Source organism: Oncorhynchus gorbuscha, unplaced genomic scaffold (assembly GCF_021184085.1).
Source record: "Oncorhynchus gorbuscha isolate QuinsamMale2020 ecotype Even-year unplaced genomic scaffold, OgorEven_v1.0 Un_scaffold_1052, whole genome shotgun sequence".
In the NCBI taxonomy this organism is placed as follows: domain Eukaryota; kingdom Metazoa; phylum Chordata; class Actinopteri; order Salmoniformes; family Salmonidae; genus Oncorhynchus; species Oncorhynchus gorbuscha.
In genome coordinates this window covers 13,519-24,509 of record NW_025745952.1, presented here as the reverse complement: position 1 = coordinate 24,509, position 10,991 = coordinate 13,519, and the positions used below count along the sequence as shown (strand labels likewise).

The following is a 10,991-nucleotide window of genomic DNA, read 5'->3' as shown; positions in this document are numbered from 1 at the left end:
CACCATGGCAACCAGTGAAATGTATTTCTGAGTTTGGTTGGCTTGTTTTCAGAATTCACAACAAAATGCCTCCAGCTGTTCATCACCACTGTAAATATAAGAGTGGTTATAGAGGGTGAGCGTGTATGTGTGTGTTTGTGCGAGAGAGAATCGAAACACACACAGTAACGTGTGTAAATAAACAATGTCTGACACTTAAATAATAAATAATAAATAATGTGCCATAGTCTAGTGTGCTGCAATATGATAAAAAAGGAAGAAATGTTTGGCAAGACTCACTAAACAGATGACTCTAGCTAGTAGGAGTTGACAAGACAGCACTAAACAGACCTGGGACTCTTGTTAAGTTGGCAAGACAGCACTAAACAGACCTGGGACTCTAGCTAGTAGGAGTTGGCAAGACATCACTAAACAGACCTGGGACTCTTGCTAGTAGGAGTTGACAAGACATCACTAAACAGACCTGGGACTCTAGCTAGTAGGAGTTGGCAAGACATCACTAAACAGACCTGGGACTCTAGCTAGTAGGAGTTGACAAGACAGCACTAAACAGACCTGGGACTCTAGCTAGTAGGAGTTGACAAGACAGCACTAAACAGACCTGGGACTCTAGCTAGTAGGAGTTGACAAGACATCACTAAACAGACCTGGGACTCTAGCTAGTAGGAGTTGGCAAGACAGCACTAAACAGACCTGGGACTCTAGCTAGTAGGAGTTGGCAAGACAGCACTAAACAGACCTGGGACTCTAGCTAGTAGGAGTTGGCAAGACAGCACTAAACAGACCTGGGACTCTAGCTAGTAGGAGTTGGCAAGACAGCACTAAACAGACCTGGGACTCTTGCTAGTAGGAGTTGACAAGACAGCACTAAACAGACCTGGGACTCTAGCTAGTAGGAGTTGACAAGACATCACTAAACAGATCTGGGACTCTAGCTAGTAGGAGTTGGCAAGACATCACTAAACAGACCTGGGACTCTTGCTAGTAGGAGTTGACAAGACAGCACTAAACAGACCTGGGACTCTAGCTGGTAGGAGTTGGCAAGACAGCACTATCCTTAACCAATCTGGATTGTTGTTTGAGGTTTATGCTAAATCTCTACCACATGTTCACATTCTTTTAACCAACCCTTTGTCCATCTGCTGGTGAATAAGAGAAAAAGCATTTAGCATTTAAATAAACCGATGACCAAACCACAAACAACATGGAAGCTATCAAAAAACTATGAAGATGAAGATGAAGGCACTTAAAATGCCTTTATTGTGGTCGTAAGTTTAATGAAACAACATACAAAAAATGAATGTAAAAAGAAACAAGAATACAATGGAGCATATTATCTACAATATTGTATGTATACTGCATAACTTTGCTCTTCAATAAAACATATTTGTTCATTGAACAATATATTTTAAAATGTTATAGATTGGGTTGCCAGGTGGTGATGTCATACATGACCGATGACATCACAATGGTCTTAAAGCCAATTTGAACAATGGGTTAATGAGGAAATGTATCAGTCTTCATTGGTTATCGACATGGCTTGTTTCTGCTGGTGCAAGAAGGTATGAAATCAGGTCATTTAATCAATTAACAACTACTATAATTCTGGAGTAGTATTTTTCTCTTAAACCTAGTGGGAAGAATAAAATGGAAGAATAAAAGTACAATTACATTCTGATTGACAAATACGTAAAAAGTGTACATGAAATGTACATGAAGTTCAGCTATTGCAAATGTCACTCAATGTAACCTGTCTATACTGTGTTATTTGAGGTTTAGGATAGATACCTATGATTCTCCATTTAGGCCAACCTCTTCCTGCTCTCATGACCCCCCTCTTCCATTGGCTGGGGATCTGGGGGGGAAGGATTTAGCACTATCACATTTTCTTGTCAACAGAAAAAACGTCAGAAAGCAAATTCAGTTGATGTGGAGCAGAAGACAAGAAAGAAGAAGGAGAGGGGCACTTCATCCCCCTCTCCAATTCCATCTGACCGTTCTGAACGGAATGGCTCCGCTACCTCTGACCCCTCACCCTCTGACCAACTCTCCTCCCTCCATCCACCTCCCTCTCCTGTTAAATGTTCCTCTCAGCCTTGCTCTCCTGCTGAACAACCCTCTGTACCCCAGTCACCTGCCAAAAACCCTTCCCCAGTGAAATCCTCTCCAGTGGTGTCCCACCCTAGTTCTCCCTCTCCTACCAACCCTCTGGATCGTCATGGAGACACCAGTCAGGAGGGCACAACAGTCAGGTAATCCAAACATAAAGTACAGTGCCATCCTAGAGTCTCTTTGGAGAGTTGGGTTTAGTGCTACCAGACCAGGGCCAGTGTTAATCAACAGTATGAGTGCTAATCTAGGATCAGGTCCTCTCTGTCCATAATAATCTGATTCATTGATCTATGATCTAAAATGCAAAACTGGTCCTAGATCAGACTCAGACTACTCTGAGACACTTGATAAACACAGTCCCAGAAAGTTATTTTCCTGAAACTGTAGTTTTAGCCTCTTCCGTCTACATCTAGTGGATAAAGAGAGTACTAACCTATTGGCCTGGTCTACTTGGTACACTGCATTTATATGGACAGCAGTACTCAGCTGTGTTTATAGTACAGTACAGTATTTAATAGAGAGACTGTGTAGAGTGATAATATCTCTGTGTTGGAGGCGTTAGACCTGTTTTGCTCCTTCCTACAGACCTCTGTCTCTTCAGGACCACTCTAGTCCAATGCCCCAGAGACCAGTCTCAGCCACCAGAAGCATGACTCTTCCCAGGGCCAGCTCAGCCACCAGAAGCATGACTCTTCACAGGGCCAGCTCAGCCACCAGAGGGTCAGAAGAGACCCAGGGGGCCAGAGGAGAATGGGGGGAACTGGTCAACATGGAACTTCTTGGGTAAACCACAACACACTGCAAATGCATTGAATATAAGTGATTTATTGTTTAGAGATCAGTGTCTGATATACTATGGGGATAGGGCTTACTATCGAGCATGTCCGTTTTATTAGATATTTATAAACCCATGAATTATGTCAGTCTTGGTCTAAAGGACATCCACTTCTTTGTGTTAAATATAATGTATCCCTTATCCCCTGCCATTATCATCACTTTATAGAGATATGAAGGTTATGATTAATCTGTATGTGTGTACTGATGGCTGCTTCTTCTTCACAGGTTGCCTAACATTGGCAACACTTGCTTCCTTAACGCCACCCTGCAGTGCCTCCTGGTCCTGCCTTCCTTCTCAAAGGAAATCCTGCACCAGGAACAACTCTGGAGCTCCTCCCCCTTCTCCAACCTGCTCAGGTAAGTGAAGGCTCAAAAGCAGACACTCACCCCACACACCCATTAATTGTGGTCATAAATTAAAGAAGGAACACTCTTTTCATGCCACTTTACAGAAAGGGATTGTCGTAGCAGGTTAAGATAGCACTTTCACTAATCCTAACCCTTTTCCTAAACGTAACCACTTCATATTTTGCTGTGTATTGTATTTATGGTTTATTTTCCAGTTTCCTTTTGTTTTTGGAATCTTCATAACCAAGAGGAACAACAATGACACACTGATTATGATGTAGGCATTTTGTAGGCCAATTTGGAAAGTGTAGAATGACTACATGACCCATAATGCTCATTGACTGAACATTCCACCTTACCGTGGGAAATTTGGTAGTTTTTTAAAATGCTCTGGAATTGAGAGCAGTATCCAAACCAAATATCTTATGAGAATAAACAATACATTTTTGTTGTTTGGCTTCATTGTCCGTCCTCAAAGGTGAATTTGCATCAAATGGAATGAATAAATTCTAATGATGGGGTGCCACTAGATAAAACATATTTGTATTTACTCATCTGCCTCTTCAGGCGTAAGCCAGTAGGTTGACACCATCCAGTCAGCTGCTAACTTACTCTCTGTCTCCCCTACAGGAGTCTGTCTGATGTGCACCGTTCAGGTTTACCTGACAGTGTGGAAAACCAGGCCTCAAAAGCAGACCTCATGTGGAAGGTCAAGTACTCCTTGTCGGGATACGATTTGAAGTATCTGGGGGACACGCAACAGGTAACTGAGGCACTACTCTCTTGTGTACGAGTGCTCTTCTTGCAAGGGTTCATTTTATCTTCATCATTTGCTTTTATCTTGGTGTGTTTCTGTCTCTTCCTCATCATAGGATGCACACGAGTTACTTGTCAATATGCTGTGCCAGCTGAAGGAGGAGGGCATGATTCTGAAGACACTCGGGATGAACTATACCTGCCCTGTTTCCCAGCTGGAGTTCCAGCTTGTGTCGGTGCGCACATGTACCAGGTAAGAGCTCCCATTGGTTGTAATGTATCTACTGAGAACATGATCTTTCTATATGTATATATATATATATATATATACAGTATATATTAATATTACAAAACACATGGCATAACAGAAACATTGTAGAGACCTGAAACAGAAACAGACTTGATGCATTTTTCTTCTCTTTGTCCTGCTTCTGAAGCTGTGGGCGCGAGTCGTCCACCAGAGAGGACTACAACCACCTCTCATTGGACTTCAGCCCTGAGCGCACCTTGCTGAACAGCCTAGCACTCACTTTCAAAGTCAGCACTTAGGGCTCAGCCCTGCATGTAGAGACTAACACCCAGGGCAAGCTGCCCACTGCCTCAGAATACGCTATCTTATTATTGTAGTGGTATCATTCATTATGTAATGCTTTTGTTTCTAACCAGAGTGAACAGGTTGAATTCACATGTGAGGGCTGTAAAGGCCTCCACGCCTCAAAGGTGGAGCAGTTCCACACACTGCCTCTGTGAGTTGTCCCTTTATAACCTCTCATAGTACTAGCAGTGTTTAATGTCCTGAGCCTTTAGGAGAAGTTACCTTCCTGAGCAGGTTGTAGGACTTAGAGCTGAGCACCACCAAACAAATTTCACTCATCTGTTATTTTGTTGACTGGTTTCATTGTCTGTCTGTTCATCTCTCTTCCTCTCTGTTTCTGGGCAGTGTGCTGGTTTTGCATCTGAAGAGGTTTGGAGGACCTGGGGGGTTGGAGAAGCTGGAGGCTCCTCTTTTGTTTCCTTCGGAGCTGAGGCTCTCCACCCTCTGTGGGGACATGGTGCCACACCTGCACAGTGCCAGCCCACAGGCCCTCACCAACCAGGCCCCCAGCATCCAGGGGTCCATCCCCCAGACCCTCGCCAGCCAAGTCTCCAGCCCACCTGGAGTGGCCAAAGACAGCGCCCTCTGCTGTTCAGGTAGGTCATGGCACCATAATACTATTCTTGCTCCAACACCACACAAACCACCCACTCCCAAAACGGTCCTGCTGACAGAGAAGCTGGAAGCTGCAATTTAAAATGTTTCTCAGATATCTTTAGTGATGTATGGGAGCTGTTTTAGTCCAGAGCAATTCAGACAAGTAACCACGTTTTCACAGCTCTTGATATGTATATTTGACCCCTCAGATTCAAAGGAGCAGGAACTAGGGAAAGTGTTGCTGACAGCCTCAGTGGTGAGAAGAGAGAGAGAGAGTGAAACCAGTGAAAAATAAGTTATGACAGAACACTGAGATAGTTATGAGGAGTACATGATGTAGTAGACCTGTAGTAGACTAGTACTGTAGTAGACTGTAGACAGTGTGGTGGACTGTAGAGGGAATGAGAATCCTATGATCACATGTGTTTTCTTACAGAAGCAGAAGCCAGTACAGTCAGTGAATGGTTACTACCAGCTGACTGGCGTAGTCTCTCATTTGGGAGGCTCCGCAAACTCCGGTAAGTAAATACCATCAAACACACACATGCAGATGCACAATACATATGACATCAGCTGAATTCCAAATCACTCCCTTCTCCTTGGATCTCAATTTGCATGTTCACGTGTGCCTCTGCCGTATACACAAGTATCCCAAAGCTGAGGAAGTGAACATTAACGAGGGTGAAGGCCAGGGATCATCAACTAGATTCAGCCTCGGGTCCAGTTTTTTTCTTAGCCAGATGGGAAGGGGTGTGGAACTAAATTACAAATAATTTGTAGACTGCAAATATACCGTAGGAAGGCCAAACAGATATAATATTTGACTAATTTCAAATCTTGCTTACATTTGTGTACAACCACATATATCTCTTTATTGTGCGTGGGAACACTTTGTAACAGATTTCCAAAATGAAAATCACTTGGAGCTGATTTGCTGGTGTTTTTACAGTCTTTTAACAATTTCGTTTAATTTGGTCAGAAAACATAGGGGGCCAAATAAAATCACCCTTGGGGCCAAATTTGTCCCGCGGGCCGCCATTTGTGGAACCCTGTTTTAGGGGATAAGTAGACCCTCCAACAGCCATTTCGGCCAAGCGAGCAAGGCTGCAGGCTTCAGAGTGAAGTGTCATCCCAACAAGCACTGCAATATGTTTAGAGTTTGCTCAATTTAATTCAAAAGAATGGAGAGGCATGCCTCATTTAATGCCATGTGTATTTGTTTATCTCTGATTTCAAAACTTGACACATGTAACAGATAAAATGACCTCCCAAATGAATGGTTTAACTGTTACAAAACACTCTATTACCCACAATAGCCTGACCCTTGACCTCTAGTCTGTCTTCCTTGTTCCACAGGGCACTACATTAGTGACATATTGCATGCCAGTGGAAACTGGTTCTGCTGTAACGACAGCCAGGTGTCAATGTCCAATGAAGCCACTGTGCTGAGGACCAGAGCCCGGAGTGCCTACATGCTCTTCTATATGTTCAGGTACTGCTTACTCTCGCCATCTATATTCTTGTGTTGCTATTTATGTAAACGGTTCCTTTCACCCTACAGGGCAATAGAGCGGGAGGCCCCAGCACACAGGGCCTAACAGGGCCACCAGCATCAGCGCCAGCCTAAACAGGGGCAGCACCGGGACCAGCCTCCAAACACTCAGACCTGTCTCAACAGGTCTAGTACCAGGCCCAGTCTCAAAACCCCCTGCCCAGCCTCAACACTCACACACCTGCCTCGAAAGGGGTAGCACTTGGCCCAACATCAACAACTCCGAGCCCAGCCACAACAGGGGCAGCACTGGGCTCAACATCAACACACCCAGCCCAGCCTCAACATGGGAAGAACCAGGCCCAGTCTCAACATGGGCAGAACAAGACCCAGTCCCAACACCCTCAGACCTGCCTCAACAGGTGCAGCATTCAGCCCAACTTCAATCATGCTGCTCTTCAACACTAGCATGAACATTCTTTTCAGTAGCTTATGTCATAAATATCTTCCCTTGTTTTGACTACTTCACCTAATGTATAAAGCTCATGTAAAAAAACACAAAGTATACACACTAAAAGTAGTGCACATGTAGATGTGGTGGATAGAGAGTGTGATTATTTAGAGGATATAACATCCCTTCTATTTGGTTTGGTTTGAAATCCTCCTGTTGTGAAATACACTGTGGTGTCTAACCTCTTATTCAGCATGGTCACACCGGAAGACCTGCAATATTAATAAAGACAAACAAATGTAAGAAAATCCCATTTAAGATGATTCTGTTGACCGTTGTAACTCTTTAACTCAGGAAGATTTATCGTCTGGGATTCAGGCCGGTCCTAACAGGAAACGTGACAAAGGGAAGCAGCTGTAATGGAGCCTTCTAACACCCAATCAGGTCTGGAGGAGGAATGTCACATAAAGATTCAGAGATGCTATGAGAATCTTTTGAAGTTACTCTCCAGTTGTATTCCATTTGAATAAATACAGACATGAAAATGCTGGGCTATGGATGTGACCTTGGTACTGTGAGTTGAGTAACGGGTCACCAAACGACCTATGGGAACTCCTTCCCTTTATCGTGATGTGATTGAGATGCTTAATATCAACGATGTTTACAGTGACACCACACCCTTACTGTACCATTGTGACCTGTCACTATTAAAGGCGGTGTGACGTGACATACTGTCTTTTCTTATCTCCTATACGCTCCCTTACGTATTTATTTGGACAGTGAAGATACAACTTTTCATTTGGCTCTATACAGCAGCGTTTTGGATTGGAGATCAAATGTTTCATATGGGGTGACTGTACAGAATGTCACCTTTAATTTAATGGTAAATAATGTTGAGTGAGAAAGTTACAGGATCAAACCCCCAAGACATGCTAACCTCTCACCATTACCAATAATAGTGGAGGTTAGCATTTTATATCATACCCCCAAGACATGCTAACCTCTCACCATTACCAATAAAAGGGGAGGTTAGCATTTTATATCATACCCCCAAGACATGCTAACCTCTCACCATTACCAATAATAGTGGAGTTTAGCATTTTATATCATACCCCCAAGACATGCTAACCTCTCACCATTACCAATAAAAGGGGAGGTTAGCATTTTATATCATACCCCCAAGACATGCTAACCTCTCACCATTACCAATAAAAGGGGAGGTTAGCATTTTATATCATACCCCAAAGACATGCTAACCTCTCACCATTACCAATAAAAGGGGAGGTTAGCATTTTATATCATAACCCCAAGACATGCTAACCTCTCACCATTACCAATAATAGGGAGGTTAGCATTTTATATCATACCCCAAGACATGCTAACCTCTCACCATTACCAATAAAAGGGAGGTTAGCATTTTATATCATACCCCCAAGACATGCTAACCTCTCACCATTACCAATAATAGTGGAGGTTAGCATTTTATATCATACCCCCAAGACATGCTAACCTCTCACCATTACCAATAATAGTGGAGTTTAGCATTTTATATCATAACCCCAAGACATGCTAATATAATATAATACATGATATGACTCCCACCAGTCTTAGTGTGATAATATAATACATGATATGACTCCCACCAGTCTTAGTATGATAATATAATACATATGATATGACTCCCACCAGTCTTAGTGTGATAATATACTACATGATATGACTCCCACCAGTCTTAGTGTGATAATATACTATAATACATGATATGACTCCCACCAGTCTTAGTGTGATAATATAAGAGGTTAGCATTTTATGATAATATAATACAAGACATGACTCCCACCAGTACTTAGTGTGATATAATATAATACATGATATGACTCCCACCAGTCAATTAGTGTGCATATGTGATAATACATGATATGACTCCCACCAGTCTTAGTGTGATAATATACTACATGATATGACTCCCACCAGTCTTAGTGTGATAATATAATATAATACATGATATGACTCCCACCAGTCTTAGTGTGATAATATAATACATGATATGACTCCCACCAGTCTTAGTGTGATAATATAATACATGATATGACTCCCACCAGTCTTAGTGTGATAATATATAATACATGATATGACTCCCACCAGTCTTAGTGTGATAATATAATACATGATATGACTCCCACCAGTCTTAGTGTGATAATATAATACATGATATGACTCCCACCAGTCTTAGTGTGATAATATAATACATGATATGACTCCCACCAGTCTTAGTGTGATAATATAATACATGATATGACTCCCACCAGTCTTAGTGTGATAATATAATACATGATATGACTCCCACCAGTCTTAGTGTGATAATATACTACATGATATGACTCCCACCAGTCTTAGTGTGATAATATAATACATGATATGACTCCCACCAGTCTTAGTGTGATAATATACTACATGATATGACTCCCACCAGTCTTAGTGTGATAATATAATACATGATATGACTCCCACCAGTCTTAGTGTGATAATATAATACATGATATGACTCCCACCAGTCTTAGTGTGATAATATAATATAATACATGATATGACTCCCACCAGTCTTAGTGTGATAATATAATACATGATATGACTCCCACCAGTCTTAGTGTGATAATATAATACATGATATGACTCCCACCAGTCTTAGTGTGATAATATACTACATGATATGACTCCCACCAGTCTTAGTGTGATAATATAATACATGATATGACTCCCACCAGTCTTAGTGTGATAATATGGATAAGAGCGTCTGCTAAATGACTTAGTGTGATAATATAATACATGATATGACTCCCACCAGTCTTAGTGTGATAATATACTACATGATATGACTCCCACCAGTCTTAGTGTGATAATATACTACATGATATGACTCCCACCAGTCTTAGTGTGATAATATAATACATGATATGACTCCCACCAGTCTTAGTGTGATAATATAATACATGATATGACTCCCACCAGTCTTAGTGTGATAATATAATACATGATATGACTCCCACCAGTCTTAGTGTGATAATATACTACATGATATGACTCCCACCAGTCTTAGTGTGATAATATACTACATGATATGACTCCCACCAGTCTTAGTGTGATAATATAATACATGATATGACTCCCACCAGTCTTAGTGTGATAATATATACATGATATGACTCCCACCAGTCTTAAATGATAATATATACATGATATGACTCCCACCAGTCTTAGTGTGATAATATACTACATGATATGACTCCCACCAGTCTTAGTGTGATAATATACTACATGATATGACTCCCACCAGTCTTAGTGTGATAATATGGATAAGAGCGTCTGCTTAATGACTTAAATGTAATATAATACATGATATGACTCCCACCAGTCTTAGTGTGATAATATAATACATGATATGACTCCCACCAGTCTTAGTGTGATAATATATACATGATATGACTCCCACCAGTCTTAGTGTGATAATATACTACATGATATGACTCCCACCAGTCTTAGTGTGATAATATAATACATGATATGACTCCCACCAGTCTTAGTGTGATAATATAATACATGATATGACTCCCACCAGTCTTAGTGTGATAATATAATACATGATATGACTCCCACCAGTCTTAGTGTGATAATATATACATGATATGACTCCCACCAGTCTTAGTGTGATAATATACTACATGATATGACTCCCACCAGTCTTAGTGTGATAATATAATACATGATATGACTCCCACCAGTCTTAGTGTGATAATATAATACAT

General features: G+C 41.5%; 1 protein-coding gene across 2 annotated transcripts; it reads left to right on the top strand.

Annotated features, from left to right (window-relative positions):
• The first annotated feature begins 355 nt into the window (after positions 1-355).
• On the top strand, positions 356-7,855 carry LOC124021109 (ubiquitin carboxyl-terminal hydrolase 37-like). 2 transcript variants are annotated; one of them, XM_046336437.1, is made up of 13 exons: positions 356-1,562; positions 1,900-2,252; positions 2,698-2,895; positions 3,175-3,306; positions 3,928-4,060; positions 4,170-4,306; positions 4,491-4,590; positions 4,720-4,799; positions 4,994-5,244; positions 5,682-5,763; positions 6,602-6,737; positions 6,807-7,159; positions 7,543-7,854. In XM_046336437.1, exons 1-11 carry the CDS (start codon positions 1,509-1,511, stop codon positions 6,612-6,614), a joined length of 1,533 nt encoding a protein of 510 aa, XP_046192393.1. In that variant the 5' UTR covers positions 356-1,508; the 3' UTR covers positions 6,615-6,737; positions 6,807-7,159; positions 7,543-7,854. The 2 variants fall into 2 exon arrangements, with proteins under 2 accessions (XP_046192393.1, XP_046192392.1); XM_046336436.1 differs by lacking the exon at positions 6,602-6,737 and having other exon boundaries at positions 7,543-7,855.
• Positions 7,856-10,991: the final 3,136 nt, after the last annotated feature.

Coding starts and splice junctions, on each gene's coding strand:
- LOC124021109 (XM_046336436.1), top strand. CDS start 1,509: ATGTATCAGTCTTCATTGGTTATCGACATGGCTTGTTTCTGCTGGTGC. Junction 3,307..3,927: donor CCCTTCTCCAACCTGCTCAG/GTAAGTGAAGGC, acceptor TCTCCCCTACAG/GAGTCTGTCTGATGTGCACC. Junction 4,800..4,993: donor CAGTTCCACACACTGCCTCT/GTGAGTTGTCCC, acceptor GTTTCTGGGCAG/TGTGCTGGTTTTGCATCTGA.